The 26,160-nt window shown below is 35.7% G+C and overlaps 1 protein-coding gene across 1 annotated transcript in view; it reads left to right on the plus strand.

Annotated features, from left to right (window-relative positions):
- LOC107741092 (5-hydroxytryptamine receptor 4-like) overlaps window positions 1-26,160 on the plus strand; it is a 125,225-nt gene that overhangs the window by 96,033 nt on the left and 3,032 nt on the right. The window contains exon 8 of the mRNA XM_016553685.1: window positions 12,578-12,836. Coding sequence (XP_016409171.1) covers window positions 12,578-12,656 — 79 coding nt within the window. The 3' untranslated portion in view covers window positions 12,657-12,836. The remainder of the gene's footprint in view (window positions 1-12,577; window positions 12,837-26,160) is intronic.

Genomic DNA, 26,160 nt, shown 5'->3' on the forward strand with positions numbered 1-26,160 from the left:
AGTTGGTGCACCACTGTAATACCAGTGTACTTACATGGTAACTCCTCAGGAACTGTCCACTTAATATAAAGTGCAACATTCTGGACACCAGCCACAATTTATATGTAAAGCCTAACTTACTGGCCGCTGCTGTGTAACATCAGAGTAATTACATGGTAAATCCATAGGAATTGTTTACTTAATATAAGCACTTTCTTTACCAAAAAGTGCTGTTAGTCCTGTTACACATTTGTACTTTCATTACCAAAAAGTGTTGTTACCAGTGTCCTGTTACACATTTGTATTTACACGTACCATTCAGTAGGTTGTTACATATGTGTAGTTACACAAACATTACAGCTGTAGATACTATGTACCCGACTACTTACACTGGGGTTACATACTATGTACACATCTAGTTACTATGCAAGTACACAGGTATTAGGGACACTTAATATAAAGTGGGACCCAAACGTGTATTTGCTACATCTGAGTAATGACTGGGAATATATATTTTTTTCTATGAAGGGAAAACCTTATCTCTCCAAAGCTGCTCTGTTTAATGTAAATATAAATTTTGTCTCAGATGTTTCTCCTAAAATTCCTAGAAATCAGGTTAAGCAATCTGCAATAACTCAAAAATAAAACAACTTTCCTCACACTCTATGGATGTAATCTTACATTTGTAAAGGTGCAGTCCTCTGAGAGTGTTCAAATGAACATTTCTATAAATGACAGTGTTTAGCTAACAGGAACTTTGGCTGACGTTCTCTCAAACTTTTGAACAAAGTTATTTCTACTGACATAAATAGAACATTCGTTGAAAGTTATCTGGTCTGTGCCCCTATTATGCCATTCCCAGTATTGCCTTTCATGCAGTGTGTAATGTAGCTGTATGTGAATGTAAACGATCTGCAAAGTTGTAAAGCTGAAAGTGCACGATAAATAAAGTTATTGTCTCCCAAAATAAAGAATCGACTCTGAACAGCTGAAACGAGTCGTTTATAATTCGAATCCCACTTCCGTGACGGCTACACATCACGGGGTAATACATTTGCATAATGCGCGCCTATTTTCTACGTTGGCCGGTGCAAACAACTTGACCCTGCCCACAAACACGTAATTCTACTGACGACTGCTACTCTAATCTCAGGGAGTTCAACGCGGGATTTACAAAACGCTTGCTGTTGAAAGATGGATCAGTATCCTGTTTTCTCAAAACATTAGCACAAGCATTTTCTAAATGTTACTTGTTTCAGAATGTTCAGACAACATTCAAAAGTAATGCCCCGTTCACACCAAAAACGATAACTTTTATGATAACTATAAAGATAACGATATTAGCTTTCACACCAGCGAACGATATCGTCTGTTTATTCTCAGCACACGCTCGTCTGCCGCTTTAAATTCTCGAGCTCGTGATAGCAGGATTGATTCTGATTGGGTGTCAATGTTTTTATTGTTCATCAGCTGAAAAAAAATCGTTCTGAAAGTGATTGCAACGATATTGTTTCTCTGTGCGTTTTTATCATTATAGCTGTGGTGTGGACTCTGCTATTCTTTAATACTGAGAACGATTTTTAGAACGATATCTTTATCATTATCTTTATTTAGTTATCGTGCTTGGTGTGAACGGGCCTTAACACTGCCACAATGGTTGGAGAAATCACACTGAACAGAATGATTCAGTTATATAATGTCTAATGGAATAAATGCGTTAACTGTGTTATTTTTACCGATGTTAAACACAATAATCACAAGCATTACTGCAGTAACTTTAACAGCCCTAATAAAAACAGAAACAAATGAGCCAGTTTTTGACAAACAGAGGTTTAAATGAATGTAGATAGCATAACTAGATTTTAGAGGGTAAACACTGTATAAAAGATGGAATAAAGAACAATGGAAGATTCTTTGCAAATGCTTGTAGAGTGAGTGATTTATTGGTTAAATGACATTACAAATGCAGAACAAACATTGATGCTTTTGAATTCTGAATGCTAAGATTAAGTCGTCATCTGAGACGCTACAGACAAGTAAACACCAGCTGCTCCAACTTGACCCTGCCCACAAACACGTAATTCTACTGACGACTGCTACTCTAATCTCAGGGAGTTCAACGCGGGATTTACAAAACGCTTGCTGTTGAAAGATGGATCAGTATCCTGTTTATTTGGACCAGCTGCTCCACTGAATCACAACCTGAAAGTATGATAAATAATAGATGTATTATATTATCTATAGAGCTTTCAAAATACAGAACTATTGAAATAGGCGTATCGTTTCCGACACACGCTGTACGCCGTACACCAATCACAACAGACTAGGCCATCTGACCAATCAGAGCAGAGCAGGCTCACGGAAAGGAGGGGTTTTGAGAGACTGAATCTTTGAACTGCTTCGAACGAATCGTTTGAGAATCGCTGGAAAATGAGGTGATATTAAATGCATATTTTGAGAAAACGCAAGCGTTTTTTGATCTTGCATGCATGTAATCTTATTGTAGGAGACTCCCAAAACAATATTAGGAACCGTAAAAATGGCATAATAGGGGCACTTTAAACACTACCATTGCTACTCAAAACTAGCCCAAAACTAGCCCAATGGCATTTCGAGGGGGGTCCCCCGGTAAAAATCACATTCAGAGGTGTAAAATACATGTTTTTTGGCGGGGTTATTGGGGTCGCTTCAACCCGCGGACATGAAAAACAACCCACAGCAACAGTGTTAAAGTAGTCCAATTGCGGGAAAACCGCGGACTTGGCAGCACTGGTCTGCCGCTTTAAATTCTCGAGCTCGTGATAGCAGGATTGATTCTGATTGGGTGTCAATGTTTTTATTGTTCATCAGCTGAAAAAAAATCGTTCTGAAAGTGATTGCAACGATATTGTTTCTCTGTGCGTTTTTATCATTATAGCTGTGGTGTGGACTCTGCTATTCTTTAATACTGAGAACGATTTTTAGAACGATATCTTTATCATTATCTTTATTTAGTTATCGTGCTTGGTGTGAACGGGCCTTAACACTGCCACAATGGTTGGAGAAATCACACTGAACAGAATGATTCAGTTATATAATGTCTAATGGAATAAATGCGTTAACTGTGTTATTTTTACCGATGTTAAACACAATAATCACAAGCATTACTGCAGTAACTTTAACAGCCCTAATAAAAACAGAAACAAATGAGCCAGTTTTTGACAAACAGAGGTTTAAATGAATGTAGATAGCATAACTAGATTTTAGAGGGTAAACACTGTATAAAAGATGGAATAAAGAACAATGGAAGATTCTTTGCAAATGCTTGTAGAGTGAGTGATTTATTGGTTAAATGACATTACAAATGCAGAACAAACATTGATGCTTTTGAATTCTGAATGCTAAGATTAAGTCGTCATCTGAGACGCTACAGACAAGTAAACACCAGCTGCTCTCGTTCTCTCCTGCTTACAGGGCTTTCCTCACTGATAACACACTAGTCTAGCCATTTCCATTATTCATGCGCTATTCGTCGGTTCTTACCTGGTGCAGTTGCTGGATAATCCTGTGTATGTAGAGTGGCCTGCTGGGATTGGAAGGGTAGATCAACCCCATGCATGTAGTGTGGTATTATGAGTTCTGCATTGATGCTGTCCTTCTGGTTACTACAGCCTTCGCTTTAGCCAGAGGGAGACTTGAAATTTTATTAGCAGATTTTGCTCTGCATGGTTTATATCATGGAAAAATGAATCGGACATTGACCTCGATAGATTTGCACTCCCTTCTGGTCTTGGTTCTTTCAGTGAGTTTTGACAGACTTACTCTGAAATATACACAGACTTCTAATGTTTTTATACTGATTAAACCTAGTTCTGTTTTTAAGGTTTCAGATAATGTCTATTAACCCACTGGTGCTCTCATTTTTGACCAAAAATAATTACGTTATGCTTTTATTTTGTCGGAATGGTAGGTTTTGCCGCTTGTTATGTGAAATCTTACTGAAAGCTAATTTTTGTGATATCAGCCTCAAATTTGGAACACAGCTTGTTTAGATTTATGGCTTTGCGCAGTGTTTTGGAAAATATATACTTTGTGTAAATATTATTAGTATTTTTGTGCATTTTTCATAATAATAAACTTCTATAAACTTTTTTAGTTTCACTTTTTCTTTGGTCGTCTTTGAAAATAGACCAAACTTAAGTCTGTGTTTCAAAGCATTCAAGATTTTTGAGTTTAAGTTGGGAATTTAATTTTCAGGTTTATGACAGGTAATAAATGGATCATAACTATTCCATAAATATAATTTAGTGATAAATCACCATAAAATCGCCTGAAAATACAAATTATTAAACAAAAAATAAAATATAGTACATTTGTTTCATTAAAATAAAAAAGCTTATTTTTTAAAGATATCAACCTCAAATTTGGAACACAACTTGCCCTTGATTTTCCTTTTGATTTTCAGACCAAACTTAAGTCTGTGCTTCAGAGCATTCAAGATTTATGCTATAAATTTCATTTTCAGGTCTGTTCAAAAAGTAGTTAACAGGTAATAAATGGATTATAACTATTTGATCAATATAATAAAATCCCCTAAAAAAAATGATAATTAACATTATTGAACTAAAATATAGTACATTCATTACATTGAAATAAAAAATAATTATTTTATTTTTCTTGAGGGGTACAGATGATTATGTTTTCTGCCCTTGTAGGATCATTTAGTGTATATTATGTAATTTACTATGCACAGTGTGGGCAAAATGGGACCTGCACACAGGTTAAGCCTGTATGGTGAATGTTGATGCTGATTCTTTCCTCAGTAGTTTTTGCTTCTGGTCTCATTCTCAGTCCTGCCGCCAGCCTCCTCCACAGCATATCTGTGTCTGGTTTCTCTCAGAAAACCATCAGGTCATGGTCCTGTTCTGGTGTCACTCAGCTCCACAATAATCAGGTCTCCTATCTGTGCGCGTGTGTTTGAGGAGCCTCACACAGTTCTTGGAAGACGAACACACACGCGTATACGTGCCGGCAGAGGAAATGGCATGATCCGGCTGGATTGACATTACCATCTGGCTGATAGTGGAGGTCTAGAGTCACGTAGCCAGACGTATGACTTCAGGCATAGCGTTTGGTTCACATTGCAGCGTATTTGGACTGGAAAGAGCGCTTATTTTTCATGGTGGTTCATCAATAGCTTTCAAATTCTGAAATTGTACTTGTAGACAATTCTGTTGACTGTTTCTTCTTTAAAAGTGCTTATTTCAGCAGTGTGTGTGTCGTCTGAGACTGAAACTAGTGAAGGGCCTTGTTTAAGTGCCAATCCATTCAGTTAGCACTCATAGTAATATAATGAAAACACAGTATTATGACATTTTTATTAAAACTAGACCATGTATGAGTATGTCGACCATTTTTTAATTCTAAATACATAAAATTAAACAGTATTTCATTATTTTGAATAATTTAACAAATACAGCTTACAGTACCACTTAAAATTTTGGTGTCATTAATATTTTATTTATATATATATATATATTGTTCTTGTAATGCAAACTTTTTTCAGGCTTCTGACATTTTATTTTATTTTTTCAGGCTTCTGACATTTTATTTTTTAAGCATTTATTTGAAATAAAAATATTTTATATATTATTAATATTAAATATAATTTTTTTCTGAATAGAAAAGTATTAATTCCTTTCAAACAAAGCTTACTGACCCCAAACTTGACCCCTACACTACCTGAATGGTAAAAATAAATGCTGAAGGCATGGTAACATGTTTCCATGTTCAGTTCATGTCAAGATGTCATAAAAGTGCAGGTGAGTGGTGTTTCTCTTGGCCTGTTAGTCTGTCACTGAACGAGAGCTACGATGCGTCAGGCTCTGCTGAGATTGGACTCATTTTGTAGTGCCCTGCCTGACCTGACGTGAACTGGAATATGTCTGAATAGATAAGTTGGTAATAGATTGCCTAGCCGCTCTTCCTGTGAAGTGGCCTGGGATTGCAGATGCTATCAGACACCAAAGAAAGTTATCTTGCCCTGCCTTTACTGGTTAATCATGAACAGTTCAGCGAGGGGTGATTTTCCTGAATTGCCTCCTCTCCCGCTCAAATGATAGTGCGCATGTCACAAACTGCATCGCAGAAAGGTCATTTTATCAGATAAGAGAGCTTGATAATCAGGCTTTAGGGCTCCAATTAAACGAGTCTTCTGTTATCAGCACCTGCATGAGATGTATGTGTTTTAAACAGGAGAATAGTTTGTCTTTCAGCTCTCTGCTTATAATGATGTATTGTGGAGATACAGGCCTGTTATTTATTGGAAGCATTAATTTTAGTCAGTGCTCTTTTGATTCTGTCAAAAGTGGATTTTTATTAAGAAGACCCTTTGTATCAGCAGTCAAATGAAACTTTCACGTCTCTTGGTTTTTGTGCCAACATCTGCCTGCACAAACTCATGCACTAAATGCCGGTTTTAGTAACAAGCATTAGAAAATGTAACTTATGATGATGCCAAATATATATATATATATATATATGTGTGTGTGTATCTGGTTTTAATAACAAGCATTTGAAAATTTAACTTATGATTTGCCTAAACAAAACAATCAAAACCCTCCCTTCAGTGTGGCGCCAGACACAACATGACTGACTGAAGTAGGCAAAAACAGAGACATAAACATTGAATTATCCCTACAAACAAAATTATTCAGTAAAGAAAAATGTCAGTCCTCATTCTGGCAGGCCATCATTAAACCTCATTGAAAGGATTGAAAAGTTCATTATTTTTATTTTATTTTTTTTTTTGCTCATGATAATTGTGTCCATTACATTCATTAAACCCCAGAATGAGCCATAAAAAAGCAATAATTGGAATATTAATAACATTAAAATAAAATATAATATAATTAATAAAATGATAAATAACAAGATGTCATTTAGTTTTGATTATAGCAGTCAATCCAGTACTTCTCTGAGCAATTAGCTGTAGCATTTTTTGTCGGTTCTATTGACACTTTTATGAAATTCTTATAATGGATCAGATTTCTGCGCTACTACAGTATTTCACGCTTTGCACTTTTGCTTTTCTGCACTCCAGATGGCCATGGATTGGTGTGACTGTGACTTGCACAGCTAAACAGAGCGTTCTGACTTTAATGATGTCAGGAAACAGTGGATTAGAAGTGAGAATTAACAAATCTCTCTCCTCCTTCTCGCCGCCTGTCTCTCTCTCTCTCTCTCTCTAGGCCATGTATTTACATGTTATAACTTAAAAATTTGCATGTAATGCCTTTTTTCCTGATTGTTTTGCGATCACATCTTTTGTTATGTTCGCGTATTAAACTGAGACGATGCGCATCAAAGTTTTAGTGGGAAAAAGAGTTTCAAACAGTCCTCATGTCTGCCACACAGCAGCATTGCCGCACACAGTCTGCTAAACGCAGCTCAGTTGTACAGCGCGAGAGAGATCGAAATGACTGAGACGTGCAAGTAAAAGTGTGGAAAAGCAGTCTATTTCGTGCACAACTTGAACAAACTACAACAGGTAAAGCTGTCAGCTGTGTGGATATTGGCCTCTCTCTCACTCTCTCTCTCTCTTTCTCTCTCTCTCTCTGTAGATTTGGAGTGGGCAATTGGGACCAATATTCCTTCTAGTTTTGTTCTTGCTAAGCAAAATCTATTTATTTTGGGCATGGGCATTTATTTTCATTTCGAACAGTTACTAAGGCAAGGCAAGGCAAGCCAGGTTTATTTATACAGCACATTTCATACACAATGGTAATTCAAAGGGATTTACTTAAAAGGAAATAAAATAATCATAAAAAATAATCACAACGATAAAAGCGAGGTATTACAATTTTAAACTGATTTAAACATTGATTTAACAGGGCTCCAAACTGCGACTAAAACCATCGCATTTGCGACCAAAAATATTAAAGGCAGAGTAAGGGATTTCTGGTAGCCAATGTTGATATTTGTGTTTATAATCATTAATAATATGGCGTCTTCTTAACAAGATCTTAGGTCCATGCTGTGTTCTGTTAATGCGTGAACTTCATTATTTGCGTCCAGTAATCGCAAAAAGCTTTGTTACTTTTTAATAAACAAAGTATCAGCTTTAAAATTATTCAAAATTCATAACGAAATACAAACAATAAATACAGTTTTGTTTTTGGCGCTCTTTAATGCGGCAGGCGCGGTTGCTTTAGCGCCACTTTAAGTGAACCTTAGTTCCCAGGTCATCTACAAGATGGATTAAAACGCTGATAAAATCGAGAAAATATGAGACCTAAACACATGACAGTATGATTGAAATGTTAAAATGTAAAAATAATAATAATAATAATAATAGCCTAATAAAATAAATGAAACACGTTTATTCTGTGGCAGCTAAAAAAATTATTTGGCGCCTACGTTTTTTTCTTATAGGAGCAAATGGCTCCTTACTCGATTTTTTTGTTTGGAGCCCTGTTTAAAATGAATTAAAACAGTTAAGAAGTGTAACTGTCAGACTTTTGTACCTGTTTTGCCCCCGTAGTCCTTCCTGTGTTTCCTTATTTGGTCATTTTCCTGTCCTCGTTTAGTCTGATTGTCTTATGTGATCCACCTGTGTATCTCCAATTATCCCTAGCATTTAAGCTCCTGTCTTTGCGTTTCTCTCTAATTTCTTTCTGACCCAAACTTTTGAATGGTAGTGTATATATGGTATGTATTAATGTAAAGAAAGAAATCATTATAAACCATATTCTCCAAATATAGCATCAGTATCAGAAGTATTGATATTTCAGGATTGATCTGCCCAATCCTGCTATTTAGAATGAGTTTCTATAAAAGTCATCTAACGCAGAGCCGTTGCTTTCTTTATTAGGTTATTCATCATTAGGCTGTTATTCTGTTTATTGCCGCTGTGAACTTCTGTTCTAGGATGCGGTGCAAATTAATCAGCTCTGCATATTTCCGTGTATGACATTTCTGACAGCTTCAGTTCCGTACTGAAAATCAATGCACATCGAAATGGACTCCGGTTGAAATGCCATCCATTTGTTCAGGAAATGAAGGGTTGAAGATATCTGTAGTTTTTTCCACCCGTTTCAGAGTCTGCCGTTTTCTGTCAGGCCTGCAGCAGCAGCATCAGAAGCGTTCATGGGAAACAGAGGTGGGATCGTGCACATATCACCAGTGTTGGGGGTAACGCATTACAAGTAACGCGAGTTACGTAATCAGATTACTTTTTTCAAGTAACTAGTAAAGTATCGCATTACTTTTTTAATTTACAAGAAAATATCTATCTACTTTTTTGAAAAAGTAACGCTAGTTACTTTGTTTTCCCATTTATTGACTGACAATAGTTACTTTTTTAGGGAGTAACACAATATTGTAATGCATTACTTTTAAAAGTAACTTTCCCCAACACTGCATATCACTGTCAAAAAATCCTGGATTTGTGATGAACTTGAACATATTTTGTCACTGTTGGTTGGTCATTTCTTTGCTCTGGTTGCTGTGGTTGCTCCAGAGCTTATGGTACGGCTCATATCTGAATTTGTAGGCATTTAAGGTAAGCTGCTGGCAATTTCGTACGTCAGTGAGTGTGGAGAAGCGCCGATGCCTGGGAAGTCGTCACTGTAGCTCGACCGTCTGGACCTGCGAGGCACATTGTTGTTGCACTTATTGGAAATCCTGCTCCAGATGTTTACTGTTAGATCAAGTCTATAGGTGCAAACCCCATGGCTCGGGAACTTTGTGTCTCCTGGCTAATATCCAAATATTGTGTTAATTAAAAAGTCATATAAATAATGCAAACAGCAGGCATACATTAATTAGGAGATTTATTGCTTAATAAATTAGAGCAAGACCATCAAAGCAGCAGTGCAGATGGCACAACAGGGAAACAGGTGGTTTGTTTGAATGATTTTTAACAGTTATGAAATTATATTTCAAAGGCATATCATTAAAATGCTAGTATCAAAAAAATAGGTTAATATAACGTGTAAATATTGAGTTTTGTCGCATAAAGCAAATACAACCAGAAAATACACTAGCAAGATAAATGTTATAATAAACCACAATGCAATATATGGTGGCATTTATGAGATTAAACATTATATATAGTGTTTATATACTTTCATGTATATTTACTTATTGTACTGTTCTAAAGTTTCAAAAGAAGAAATGTAATACTTTTTTCAGCAAGGATGCTTTTGATGGATCAAAAGTAATGTAAACACGTCACAAAAATTAATATTTTAAATAAATGGTTTGAATGTTATAATTATCAAAGAATCCTGAAAAAGTATCATGGTTTCCACACAAAAAAATTAAAATATTAGGCAGTTCAGCTGTTGCAACATTGATTATAAAATTAATGATTGCTGAAAATTCAGCGTTGCGTCACAGGAATAAATTATATATTAAAATATGTTCAAATAGAAAACAGGTTAAACTTTTAACTGTAATAACATTTCACACTATTATTGTTTTTTTACACTATTCTTAATCAAATAAATGCAAATTTGGTGAGGATAAAAGACTATTTTCAAAAACTTAAACATAAATCTTACAGATCTCAAACTTTTGAACAATGGTGTATAAATAAGGGTAAAAATGTATATGTAAAGTTGCAGCAGTTACCATTTTAATAGGTAAATGACAGATAAACGTTCCAGTTTATTTTTGACACAACCTAATGAAACGTTAGATCGTGTCAGAGGACTGGTGTGAAATGAACATCGTTTCAGCCTTCTACTGGGAAGTCGTTTAGAAAAGTAAAGGCAACTGCTGTAGGCCTCAGTTTAAATGTGTGTTTCTGTATAATCTCAGTGAAGGCAAATAAACATCACTACTTCCTGAAATACTTTCTAGGGGTTAAACCAAACCCTGTGGCGCTGCTGTCTCTCCCATCAGTCTTCGGGCTCTGTTTAGTGACTAGCGCTTCAGTTCCCTGATGTCCGGCACACATAATTAAGAATGAAGTTGTCAGAATGAGTGATGTAGATCCTGCCTCTGTGTGTGTGTGTGTATGTGTGTGCGTGCGTGCGTGTGTGTGTGTGACCCAAAGCTCATGTTCATGTAAATTAATGAGCTCTGCCTCTTATCCAGCCAGCTAATGTCTAGACTGGATGTACCAGCATGATCAAGACCTTATTACTGGAGTGTATTGGGGACTATAGTATGTTTGCACTAGATCATGTTAATTTGACAGATGTCTCATGCTGTGCAGGGCCGACAGTTTATAAAGCAGCAATGTGGCAGCAATTTTGGGTTCTGCTTCATTGAAAACCTGTTGCATGTTTCCTTTCTAAATCCCGGAACATCATTGTTTTTTGATGTTCATTGAACATCATCACTTTTTTTCAGGTAAATTTCATGCCCAATTGCTCTGCAGGAATTGCCTTTAGTTTGCTTGTTTATGAATCGAGATTGTAATGATTTTTTTTTTTGGCCTGGAAGAAAAGGAGGTTCATGGCTGGTGTGGATACAAAGGAAAAGAAGCAATCGCAGGGCAATGTGTTCTGCTTCAGTACTTTAACAAAGCAAGAGACGTGCTGTACTGTAGTTCTGTCTAGATGCTCAAATGTATGTGCAGGGTTTTTTTCTGGCTAGTTTCAAACCATTTCATAAGGTTACGATTTCTTTGAAGATGGTGAAATCCAGAAGAGGTTGAGATTTCCATAGGATTTCTATGCTGAATGTAGATATCTGTAAAAGTGTGTTTTACATGAAATGGCTTGACGAGCAGTTTTGTTTCCTGTTAAAGCAGGAAGTTGGGCCTGGACATAATGCTTTATCTCAGTTACTCTACTGTTCATGCATTTTAATGCATCTGCCTGGCACTTTTATCTGAAGTGACTTACATTTACGGTATACATTTTATCAGTTCTTACATTCCCTGGGAATCTACACTTGACCGCGGTATTGCTAGCACCACGCTTTACTGTTTTATCTACAGGAATATGAGTTTTTAAATGGGTTTTTTTAAATGATTTTTTTTTTAAACAAATCTACATCACTAGTCATGTATTCTAGAAAGTGTTCGATTGGACAAAAAGAGCGAGTGCACAATGAGTCATTAGTATTTTTACAAGGTTGTTTAAAGACTGATTTGTTTTCTCATGGTTATTTGACATGCATGGTATTGTTGTGTATTATGTGTTATGTACAGCACTTTGGATCTGCTGTACATAAAATTTTTTCAACTTCGCCGTATTGCCAAACTCCTTCGTTCCTTCATCAGTCCAAAAGATGCTGAATTACTAGTAAATGCTTTAATCACATCTCGCCTTTACTAAAAGATGATTTTGTCAGTGTTTAACATAACATGCTGCCATAAAGATGACCTCAATTTTGATATTTAAACCTGTGCTGTTTTTGCCACTCACAGTATTGGGTGCTGTAAATATTGTGCACTAAAAAAAAACATTTTATCATCAGAAATGCTCTTAATATTCTCAGTGTTGGAGGGTTTTGGTCAACCAAAAGTTTCAGCACTGTATGGTTTATATGATAATTCATATTGCTTGAACATTCATCTAAAAGCTTGTAGAGATATGAATATGAGATTGTGACAGTGGGATTGAAATGGTGTCCTGTTTTTGTTTTTTTTTTGTCCTTCCAGGTATTCAGCTCTTCACAATGGAAACCACACTGAACAGGAGAAACTGTCAATACAGAACGACACAGAGTCCCAGGAGTGATGTTTCTGACACAGGCCAGCCTCTAATGAGGAGCATCACTGGAAGAGGTGCCATTTCTCACCGCCCTGCCTGCAGCTCAGACCCGACCAGTGCCCTTCAGGAGTCGAGTACAGGGAGCTGCACTGAACTGTTTGCTCAAAGAGCTGCTGAACAATGAGGGAAAGAACAATGTTGCCAAAGGTATCTGGTCTGTATTTTAGGATACGAATTTCCATTGCAAAAGAATGTTGGTAAGGGTTTTCCCAATGTGTTTGTTTCCTTTTTGGTTCTCCTGGGAATACTATTTCCAAACCAAAAAGACGTCGTTCAAGCTTTATCCAGAGAGGCTTTTTTTAGCTCTAGAGTCAGGATAACACTTCCTGAAAGCTACGGCACAAGTGCTGAACAGCTAAAGAAAGATTTATTTTTATTCTATAAAGGAAAAAATAAATTCACACCACAGTATTACGAGTTAGAGCTGGGAGCATTGCTGAGCGATTTCTCTCATTTCTATTTTTTAATTGTTCCATTAATGAATTCTCAAATCAACAGTTCTAATATAGGATTGTCACATGAATTGAAATGTAAAATGTTAAAAACAACAGGTCTATTTCAAAAATATTTGGAAGCCTGTTTCCGCCACTAAATTAAAAAAGCTAATTGCAACTTTTTATCTCACAATTCTGACTTTTTTTTTCTCACAGTTCTGAATTTTTTCTCAGTATTTTGCGAGTTCTAAAGTTAGAATTGCATGATAGAAACTCAGAAGTCTGAGAATTCTGAGAAATAAAGTTAGAATTACAAGATATAAACTCGCAATTGTTAATAAAAAATATAAATTACATGATATAGACTCGTAATTCTGAGAAATAAAGTCAGAATTGCAAGATATAAACTTGAAATTGTGACTTTTTTTCGTAATTGCAACTCTGTATCTCGCAATTCATTTGCCAGTTATTAAGTCAGAATTGCGAGATATAAACTTGCACCTGTAAGAAAATATACGTTTTTTCCTCCTCAGAATTGGACTGTATAATTGCGAATATATATCTCACAATTCTGAGAAAAAAAGTCAAAACTGCTAGATACAAACTTGCAGATTTATCTACTTGCAGTTTATATCACGCAATTCTGAGAAGAAAGTCAGAATTGCAAGTTCATATCTCACATTTCTGACTTCATTTCTCAGGATTGCACGTTTATATCTTGCAATTTTGACTTCATAACATGCAATTGTGAGTTTATATCTCAGTTCTGAGAAAAAAGTCCGTTTTTTATTCAGTGTCGGAAACAGGCTTCCATAAAAATATGCCCCAAGATTCTTCAAAATGATTTAATAAAAACACTGCTTTTTAGACTTCTTAAATGGATCATCCTTATACAAAGGATTTTGACAGGAAATTCACTTTTGTTTTCTTCTAGCCATGAAATCTGGCTTGAGGAAACCATAAAATCTCCATTTTCTTGCTGTGAACTGAAATCTCATTTATGTAGTATAAGACTTCAGAAGTTCTTTGGGGAATGAAATGTACTACTCGCAGACTGGTTGATGTAATTTGGCTTCTTGTAAACCTCTCTGAATACACAGACCCACAGGTGACCGTTCTCAGTCAGGTCAGCTCTGCGCTTCACATTCATCACTAAATGCATCCATTTGCACGACGGTTTCCGCTGCGAGGATCTCCTCTGCCGTGATTCACTGGCATAAACAGCGCAGTGTTTTTCTGAGAGCGCTAAAACTACATGATGCCTGCTGACTGAGAATGTGTCAGGCCACTCCAAACAAAACCTCTGACAGCAACCAGTTCTCCCAGATACTGTCTTAAAATGTTTTAGCCTTAATGAAGATGACCATCGGTTACTGCAAGACTGAAATGTTTAAAAAGAAATTACCTTAAGTTGTCCTTGCAAAAGTTCTTAAAGGCATAGTTCATCCAATAATGACAATTTACTATTTATTCACCCTCGTGTTATTTCAAACCGTGTCAGCTTCTGTGAAACAAAATGCCATTTATATTCAAAATAGTGAATTTTGCAGTGAATTTTTGCAGGCGAAAACCAGTCATTTCAATACGAATCCACACAATTGAGAATTTCACATAAAGGTGATAGATTTATCATGCAGATTTCACATTGGGTTCAAGTTGGTTAAGCAAATTTGCCACATTGACCAAACATCTGCTTGGTTTGAAAATGACTTCTGTGTGAGCTGTGCTTCATATATTTCTACACTGTTTACAATGGAGCTTTTTGCCTAAAAAATTTTGCCTAAATATTGTAATGAAAATAGGAGGAAATACACCATGAAACATTTGTGTGTGTGTGTGTGCGTGTTTTTGTGACAAATGAGGACATAAATTTGTATAATGACAAGGGTATGACATAGGTATTACAAGGAGAAGGTGACTTTTCAGGACATTACCCCATGTCCCCACTTTTCAAAACGTATAAACGTAACATATAAATCACACAGAATGGAGTGTATTGAAAATCTGAAATAGCACAAAGTTTCCTGTGAGGGATAGGTTTAGGGGTAGGGTTGGTGTAGAGCAATAGAATATACGGTCTGTACAGTAGAAAAACCATAACGCCTATGTGACAACTTATACAAGCTAATCTGTTATTACTCATGCATAAAAATGACATGCTATATAATACTGAGCTAACAACAAGTTTAACATAAACAGTTGAATGATTTCTGTCTTTTATGACTAGTTCCACAATGTTCTGAAATGTTCCAGAAAGCACTAGAATATTACAGAAACTTCTAGAATGTTCCCTTTCTTTGCAAAATCAAAATATCTTAAAAAAAAAAAAACATGCAAAATTAGTAAAAAAAAAAAACGTATCTGTACTAAACCAATGTTCCATAATAATGATAGAAGTTCTACAATTTACCTGACCTAAATATTTACCAAAATATTGATGCTACGTGAAAATAAATAGTACAGTAATACTTAGCACCACAGAATTACAGAAGAACCATAACAAAAATTAAATGAAACAAATTTTTGTTACATTGCGATATTCTTCTACCATTTTCCATAAAAGAAATCAAGTCCATATGGGTTTGGAACAACATGAGGGCGAGTAAATAATGACAGAATTTTCATTTCTGGGTGAAGTGTTCCTTTAAGAATATGTCATGTGAATGATTCCTAGTTATGAGGAGAGGAAATACAGCTGCTGCAGGAGTTTGTCTTGAGAAAACAAATTTAATGGAAAACCCATGCAGATGAATTTTTGTTCCTTGACACTTCTAACTAAAACCTCTCAAAGCAATGATGTGCCATAATAAAGCTCGCTTCCAGAGCTGAGGACCCCAATAAACACGCTTCTCAGAGAGCCTGGATATAGCAGAACTGACCCAGAACAATCTCCATCCCTCATTCCAGCACTTGCCCGTCTGCCTCAAATCAATTACCTTCGGGAACAGCAATTGTTTGAATTGATCTTAGAGATGTAAATATTTTTAAATAACTACGTTTCATGTGTCAGCCATCAGAAAAACAGGTTTGGTTTTATTTGCTATTTTGCAGGGATGTACTGACAGCGCCACACTAAAAAATATCAAACGTGTACAGCTCAGCACTGTCCTCATGCGTCGGTTTCCTGATTTTAAAAACGAAAAGCTCTCCTGCAAATAAAGCACTTGTAGCACTTTTATAGCATGAAGATTATTGCATCCACAAGTCGTTCAGTATTCTGGTCACGAATATGTTATCGCAGACCAAACTTAATATTGGAGGAATATGAAAGTTGATGAATGAATTTGACTCGCGTGATCAGTTTTGATCAATGTAATCATTTCTAAGATTTGATCAACCAATGGAAGAGTCTATTATGGCTTTATTAGTTCCAATACGAACAGAGCTAGCTATACATTACCTAGCTCCAGGGAATGCCCACTTTAGCTTTCTTTTCTCATCTTCTCATGTTTTTATCAACCGATATTTAATTTCTAAAGGTAGAGCTTAGTTTGATTTTATTGTACATAGGAATATATTTTTATGCAAACTATTTGATAGTGGTCCGTGTGTTCCTTTAAATGCTTTAGTCGAACGCGTTTCTTCTTCCAGTCTGGTGTATCAGCGAACGCTGACCATGAATCTAGCGTGTCATTGGAGGCGATGTCCAGATAAGCTGTATGCCAGGCTACTTGTTTTTTTACAATCAAACATGTACATGGTCGTGCCTTCACAGCTATCTTACGGATGTACAGAGCATTGTGAAACTGTGCAAGTTCATGCTGGTAGTGGTCGAATATGTTTCCTTTTAAGAGGTTGTAATGTACAATCAAAGGCAAACCAGCCACCCGCAGGGCTCTGATGAGTTATAACGTCCAAATTATCGATCTTCGGTTTTCATTTGTACAATTTGAATTATGTAGCACCTTTTAATTCCGAGGTACTTTGCCGTTATTTAACAGTAAGCGGTTTTGTCGGTCCAACAACTTGCACAATTTCCTATCTGTGTTCTTTGGATGTCATTATGTTGTTTAAAGATGGAGATTTTGCAATGGTTGACGCTTAGGAAACAAGAAATGCATGCTGTTTTGAGCGCCGAAGGATGTGGAAGGAAGGATTTGGGGGAATGCCAGTATACTCCATAGCCATGACAGAAGCAAAAACACTCCTACATGAGCCCTGAGTTATTGCTTGGAAAAGATTTGCGTCAGAAATAACTCTCCCCGAACCTTCATGGACCTTCAGGGTAGTCATTACCGTCAGGATTTCATGCGAAATGATGAAACCTTACATATGAAGCGTGTTCAAACACCTCGAGGCCCTGAAGGCAGAAGTTCTAAGCATGAATGTGTTGTAAATCTCCCAACAAGTTGTAGAACTTTTGTAAACTCAGTATTTATTTTGGTGGATTTCAGATCGATATTTTCATGTAAGGCTTCTCGTTCAGGGAGCTATGTGTATTACTTTTTCTGTTGCTATGTGACAGCTCTAAAAAATTATAATTAAAGACTACGAGATGTTATTAATCCTTATGTGTTTTGTGTTTTATCAAAATGGCATGCCAGATTTGCACACTAACACACTATCAATCAAAATGAATCCTTGTATATTCTGTTTAAAGGACAGATGATATAGACAGATCATCATGAAGCAGAATGATATTTTTGGATACATTTGTGAAATCTGACAGTGATTATGAGACGAGTAAAACTCTTCTCCACATGGCCATTTTTTCTTTTGCAGATGTTGACAGATATGATCCACTCAAAGGGGAAACGTCTTGTTTTCCACAGTAGACTAAATAGAAATTTGTGAACTGGAATTTTTTATATGATGCTGATTAGAAACAGCTGTTAAAGCAATACATTTGTTCTTTAAAGGCAATAGCCATGTTCAGAATGTTATACTAGTTCACTCACTGTATAGGACACACAATATACTGCCTATATTTAAAAAATAGTAAATGAAACAGTATGAGTTTAAGTATGATGCAATGATTATAAACATTTGGTATATATGTATATATATATATATATATATATATATGTTTGTGTGTCACCCGCAGGGCTTTGATGAGTTATAACGTCCAAATTATCGATCTTCGGTTTTCATTTGTACAATTTGAATTATGTAGCACCTTTTAATTCCGAGGTACTTTGCCGTTATTTAACAGTAAGCGGTTTTGTCGGTCCAACAACTTGCACAATTTCCTATCTGTGTTCTTTGGATGTCATTATGTTGTTTAAAGATGGAGATTTTGCAATGGTTGACGCTTAGGAAACAAGAAATGCATGCTGTTTTGAGCGCCGAAGGATGTGGAAGGAAGGATTTGGGGGAATGCCAGTATACTCCATAGCCATGACAGAAGCAAAAACACTCCTACATGAGCCCTGAGTTATTGCTTGGAAAAGATTTGCGTTAGAAATAACTCTCCCCGAACCTTCATGGACCTTCAGGGTAGTCATTACCGTCAGGATTTCATGCGAAATGATGAAACCTTACATATGAAGCGTGTTCAAACACCTCGAGGCCCTGAAGGCAGAAGTTCTAAGCATGAATGTGTTGTAAATCTCCCAACAAGTTGTAGAACTTTTGTAAACTCAGTATTTATTTTGGTGAATTAAGATTGATATTTTCATGTAAGGCTTCTCTTTCAGGGAGCTATGTGTATTACTTTTTCTGTTGCTATGTGACAGCTCTAAAAAATTATAATTAAAGACTACGAGATGTTATTAATCCTTATGTGTTTTGTGTTTTATCAAAATGGCATGCCAGATTTGCACACTAACACACTATCAATCAAAATGAATCCTTGTATATTCTGTTTAAAGGACAGATGATATAGACAGATCATCATGAAGCAGAATGATATTTTTGGATACATTTGTGAAATCTGACAGTGATTATGAGACGAGTAAAACTCTTCTCCACATGGCCATTTTTTCTTTTGCAGATGTTGACAGATATGATCCACTCAAAGGGGAAACGTCTTGTTTTCCACAGTAGACTAAATAGAAATTTGTGAACTGGAATTTTTTATATGATGCTGATTAGAAACAGCTGTTAAAGCAATACATTTGTTCTTTAATTAAAGACAATAGCCATGTTCAGAATGTAATTCTGGTTTCACTGTGGACTGTACTGCCAATGATATAGAAAAAATAGTAAGTATAGTAAGAAAATAGTAAGTACTGTATATACTTTATGAAGACAATTGGATGTCTTGTTAAAGTCATGGTAAGTCAAGGTTACATAAGATTTTACACACACATACAGAAATATGGATGTATAATACAATATATATTTTCCTCATAATTGTGTACATATATTGCATATACAAGTTCCTATATAAATGTGAATACATAGTACATATGTTCAAATACATTTATACATGCAGTATCATATTACATCTATATATTATGAAGTGTATTAAGTATAAAATTACATACTTCAAAATATATAAGTAGAAATATTGTCACATTTTTCAAAATATGAAAAGCAGCAATTTCTAATGTATTATTCAATATATTGTAATATACACACATACATACTGTTTACACCTTTTTTTTTTTTTTTAAACGTATTAAGCAAGGACACATTAGATTGATCAAATGTAACAGTAAACATTTTACAATGTTTCAAAAATATTTCAAATAAATTCTTTCGATTTCTTCAAAGAATCTTGGAAAGAAAATGTATCGGTTTCCACTGTTTACAACATTTATAATAATAATAATGTTTCTTGAGCAGCAAATCAGCATATTAGAATGATTTCTGAAGGATCATCTGACACTGAAGACTGGAGCAATGATGCTGAAAATTCAGCTTTGCAGCACAGGAATAAATTACATTTTAAAACATATTACAATAGAAAACAGTTATATTGTAAATATGTTTCCCTATATTACTGTGTTTTGATATAATAAAAACAGCCTTGATGATCTTTTTGACAACCAGAAATACTTTTTATTATTTAAAACCTAACTTTTTTGTTCATGCAAAATTCCATGCTAATCTGTTATATTATAATGCAAAAAAAAAAAAATAGTTTCAAGTGTCAAAAAGTAGTATGTTATTCCAAGCATTTGAACTAATTCTCGTATTCATGCATCTACATCCTTTCATTTTCTTTTAGATGTCTCTCTAATGGCGCTTTTCCACTGCGTGGTACGACTCGGCTCGGCACGGCTCAGTACGGCACAGTTCGGCTCGGCACGGTTTGCGTTTCCACTGCAGTTCAGTACCGCTTTAGAGTGGGCGGGATTATTCACATGTCGTTATAGTTGCGCCGCCTCTACCACCACGACTCCTAAAAAAAACTTTTTCATTCCGCGTCGCCCCATCAAGCTCTCGCTGGATCCGCTCCTCTGCTATCAACGAGAGGAACGTCTGTTCTTCCGCAACAGACAACAAAACTTTTTGTTGTTAAAAAATTTTACGGAATTTTTTTTACAGTGTACCGAGCCGTACCGTGCCGTACAATGCAGTGGAAAAGCGCCATAACATCCCCACTCTTTCTGTCCATCCATCATCTATGACTTACTGTACATTCAGATGTTTACATTCTCCACTTATGTACCTTTTCTCTTGTTGAGAGAAGGAAGCCCAGCACTTAATTATTCATCAATGTGAAAAACAGCAGACTGGCAGTGAGCCCTGCAGTAATGAGGTTCAGACTCCCAGCAGAGCGTGCAGCTCCGCGTTCACCTTTGCCGGTGCCAGAGCTCATTTCCCTTTACCAATTTGATGGACCATAAACTACTTTAAAAGCTCTCCCAATAACCTCCTGAGTCGCATTCCCTGAACTTTCACCTTGACATTATGGCGTCTATTGATATTTCCGAGCACGTGCGTCAACGTCTCCAAGTCGGTGTGCTGTCAGGTTTGAATAGGATGGAAAGTTTCTTTCTGATTTGCAGAACGGGCTGTTTTTCTCAGACTCTGACAGGTCTTAAAAACATCACTCTGGCTATTATCACTAAATCCGGGTGACCCGAGAGCCCATTGCGGCTGATCACAGGAGGCGTTATCTGAAGGGCTGAGGAATGTCTTTTTCCCCTGATTGCATTTTGGAGTGACTTGCTGAGTTAAGTGCTCCCTCATCAGCCCTGGAGAACAGACTTTGGCTTTTTTTAAGGGGAAATTCTCAAAATGCTTCATTTACACAACTCAAATGTCAAGTGTGATAATGGCCTTTGTGATTGGTGAGCTCTCGCTTAATCAAAGTCTGAGAGTCTGAGCGGAGCGGGAAATCGAACATAGCAATTAGCACTCGAACACACAGGCTAGCAATTCCTTGTGAAGCTCTCTCCGTTTGCTTTGCAGCTCTTTCATTTTTAATGCAACTTAGCGATGAGGTTGTTTTGCTTATTTTCCCCTCTTAATGTGCTTGTGGGACCTCTGCTCATTCGCGTTGGCCTTTTTGCATATTTGAAGCTTTCATGTCCCTCGTGGGATGCTAATAATGAATCTAACCTTTAAATGTGGGGAGAATTTAGGCCTTAAGCCCGAGTCTTAACTCTGACGTCAAGCGCTGACTGAAGAGTTGAGAAAGTCACTGGAGGTAGATGGAGGTGTGTGGAGAAAGCCTGTAATGAGATGATTTACAAGGGCATGTCAGGCTGTTAGCCTCGTTTTAGACAAAGCGCATGCCGTTTGCCCTTTGTTCTGGACTCATAATGAGTCGGATGGACTTAGAAGACTTGTCGTGTGAGTATTGTTTGAGATATCGTCCTCTGTTCAGTGCTTTCTGAATAAATGTGGTATTTTTCCAGGAAGGCAATGGAAACTGAATTGGCGGTTGTTATCCTCTCAAAGGTTTATAACTTTGACCTGAGCTTGAAAAGCTTTCAGAGTCTGTGACACACAGCAGTTTTTCTTCATATCTTGCTTTTGTGTTTTTATGGGGCTGCTGTTTAATACATCAGATAGTGCTTTTCTTTTCTGTCGGCCAAGGCCACATCAGTGACTGGAATAACATTAGTTCACTCGGCACACTTTCGGTGTGGGGAAAACTGGTCACAAACAAGTGAACATCTTAAACGTGTGTGGAAGCATCTGTATTGAGAATGATTGGGGAGAGAAAAAGTGAAAAAGCTTCTGAATGTGCCCGCAGTTATCTCAAAATATGTCTGAAATGTGGTATGTAATCCATCAGTTTTTCCTGGGAAGTGGCTTTTGAAGATTTTCTCACGCTGATTAGGAACATAATACACAGTATTTAGTTATTTAATTGATTTTACATGAGTGAGAATCAAGTGACTTACAGTGGATGAGGTCTGAAGGATGCTGGGTAATACACATCGAAGCAGGATGAAATCAAATGTTCAAGACCGGATGGAACAGATCTAAGAATTTAAGAATTGTCACGGAGAAGCCCATACTGATGAGTCATTGTTCAGGCAGGACTGGGGTTTCTCTAAAACAAAAATATATGGGAAAATACTGGAAATTATGCAAATATGCACTTTTTACATGCAACATTTTTTTAAACACCCAATTCATTCATTTCTATTTCATGAGTTAATGCATGGGTTTACATGATGCTGAAAACATATTCAGACATTTTATTTCACTTTATGTATTTGTATTTATTTATTTATTTTATTTTTTTGCAGTTTTTGGACAATTGGATGTCTTGTTAAAGTCATGGTAACATAAGATTTCACACACACACACACAGAGAGAGAAATATGGATGAATATTACAATATTTTCCTCATAATTGTGTACATATTTTGCATATACAAGTTCCCATATAAATGTGAATGAATATAGTACATATGTTCAAATATATTTATGCACACACAGTACCATATTTTATCACATGTACATCATATTATGAAGTGTATAAGTATAGAATTACATAAAATATATAAGTAGAAATATTGTCACAATTTTTCAAAATATGAAAAACAGCGTTTCCTTATGTATTATTCAGTATATTGTAATATATTAACACAATATATTATTATTTATATTTTCAATATACATTAAAGAATTTAATACACTGTTAATATATGGAAATATATGTTATTTGCATAAAGGTTGTCACTTCCTTTTTGGGAGAATGTAAAATGTATGCAATATATAACTTCATATAATGTGAAGTTATAAATTGCATAAGATATTGAAATGCTATTATAACTGTTATGTTGTGTTGAGTGCGCAACATAAATGCATTCAGCACAACATAACAAGTATGTGCTAAGTGCATGTCATTTGCAAATTAGAGTCAAAAACTGTAAAAAAAAAAAAAAAAAATTATAATAATAAATAAAAATGCTGGGTTAAATACAACCCAGTGCTGGGTGAATTATGGACAAACCCAGCAATTGGGTTGTTTTGACCTAGCGGTTAAATGTTTATGGTTAAACATAAACTTTGGTTAAACTCTAACCCAACCTTCTGGGTAGTAACCCAACCGCTGGGTCAAAACAACCCAATTGCTGGGTTTGTCCATAATTCACCCAGCACTGGGTTGTATTTAACCCAGCATTTTTAGAGTGTATGTAAACTTGCATAAAAAATATCCATAATAGAATGGGTAGGCCTATATTTATATTATTGCATTAAATAGATATTTACATTATTATAAACGTAATGTTGTTATATTTTAAACAAATATTTTTATCATTGGTTTGTTCATTTATTTATTCATTTATTCCTGCTATATATGGCCTTCATTTTAGTCTTTCTTTTTAGTCATTCTTTAGTCTTTTGAGTTGAGAGTAAGTCAATAATCACAGTCGGTATAAATAACTTAAAGTTGACAGTGCATTGAAATGGAAATGTGAGATGAACTCCTGGGAGACGGATCTTCGCGGCACAATCAGAAATAATGTTTAATGAATGAATGGAGATGATCTATGTGAATATAAACATGCAATCAGATAAACATGCACAAAAATAAGTTATAAAGGAGGCAGAGAGATGGTGTATGTCCCAGATTTACAGAAAGAAGCAGGATGAAGGATAGGCTCTTTGGCACTCTTTATCTGCTTTTCTCCACAAATGTGTTGATGAGAAGCACTTTTTGCCGGTCAGATTAACAAGGGAGTAGAATAGGGACGCTTGGGACATGTACCTACCAATATCCAGCAACCACTAAATTGTCCCTAGCAATAATTTTATTCAAACAAATATAGCCTATGTGTATGTAATGTTGATCTGAAATGATGGTTCGCGAATCATTTGATTCAGATCGGGACTTCGAGTGCGGATCGTGAATCTTTTGATTCAGATCGGAACTTCCGAGTGAATTCGCGAATCATTGCGCGAATTGAATGATTGGTGATCCACGCTCCTATGTGCTGATCTGAAATGATTCGCGAATCATTTGATTCAGATCGGGACTTCGTAGCGCGGAGCGCGAATCATTTGATCAGAACTTCGGGGCGTGTTCGTGAATCTTTTGATTCAGATCGGAACTTCGGATTTTTTCTGATTTATTTTTCTTATTAAACGGTGCAAAACATCAAACCACAGTGCAATTATAAAAACAAAACAAAGAAAGAAGATAGCTAAATTATACACAAATACAAATCCCTTAAGAAAAATATTGTAAAAGTGTACTAACCCTTTTTTTGTTTACAAATGGTTAAACTGCAAGTGGTTACCATGGTTTAACTATGCTATAGTAATGTGTTTTTTGTTCGTTTTTTTGCCGTAAAACCATAGTTAATTTTCCTAAGGGATGTGTTGCAGGTTAACAACAACAAAAAAATGTATACCTTAAGAGGACACATAGGATGAATATGAAGTTTTGACTGCTTTAGGATTAACAGAGCTTGTCTAGATAACTTTGAATAAAGAAAAGAGAGGTTTAGAGACAGATTTTTGTTTATGTATACAGTATGTGAAATTTAGCTTAAGTGTTATTTTCCTAGTCTCTTTTGAGTAGTCAGACAATCCAATGAAAACATCTTTAAAACAGAAAGAAAAGTCACTTACAAAATGAGATTAGATAAACATTAAAAAATCTGACCCAATTTTCTCTGTGTGGGTACACTGGCAAACAAGTGAACACCATCTTCCTCAGAAGAGTGACCAAAACAGCAGATCATTTCAAAGTCTGTCTTATAATTACATCCATAAGCTTTTTGTGAATTTTTAAGTTTTTTTTTTTTAATTATTATTATTTCTTTACTCAGATGATCTGTTGCTTGACCATATTTATGGAGAGAACTATAGTTTCCAAAGTTGGACATCACTTGTCATGGGTGTATGGAGTTTAGTAGGGAAACTATGACTTGTCCCTATATCCAGTGACTACTAAATTGTCCTTAGCAATAATTTTGATCAAACATTTAATTAAATGTCTGTTGCCTGCTGTTATGTCCCCACTCCCGCCAAAATCAAACCTACACCCTTCCAAATGAATCTTACCAAAATGAGATTAGATAAACATTAAAAAATCTGACCCAATTTTCTCTGTGTGGGTACACTGGCAAACAAGTGAACACCATCTTCCTCAGAAGAGTGACCAAAACAGCAGATCATTTCAAAGTCTGACTTATAATTACATCCATAAGCTTTTTGTGAATTTTTAAGTATTTTTTTATTATTATTATTTCTTTACTCAAATGATCTGTTGCTTGACCATATTTATGGAGAGAACTATAGTTTCCAAAGTTGGACATCACTTGTCATGGGTGTATGGAGTTTAGTAGGGAAACTATGACTTGTCCCTATATCTATCGACTACTAAATTGTCATATCAAAAGTTTGGGGTCAGTAAATTTTCTTTCTTTTCTTTTTCTTTTTCTTTTTTGAACAGATTACTATTTTTATTCAGCAAGGATGTGTTTGATAAATTGATTTTTTTTAAAAAGGGTTAGTAAAGACTTATATTGTTTGAAAAGATTTCCATTTTGAATAAATGCTGTTCTTTTTAACTGTTTATTCATCAAAGAGTCCTGAAAAAAAGTATCACAGGTTCCAAAACATATTAAGCAGCACAACAGTTGCCAACACTGATAATAAATCAGCATATTAGAATGATTTCTGAAGGATCATGTGACACTGAAGACTGGAGTAACAACTGATAAAAGTTCAGCT

The sequence above is a fragment of the Sinocyclocheilus rhinocerous genome, unplaced genomic scaffold (genome assembly GCF_001515625.1).
Source record: "Sinocyclocheilus rhinocerous isolate Xijiao unplaced genomic scaffold, SAMN03320098_v1.1 scaffold44, whole genome shotgun sequence".
Taxonomy (NCBI): Eukaryota; Metazoa; Chordata; class Actinopteri; order Cypriniformes; family Cyprinidae; genus Sinocyclocheilus; species Sinocyclocheilus rhinocerous.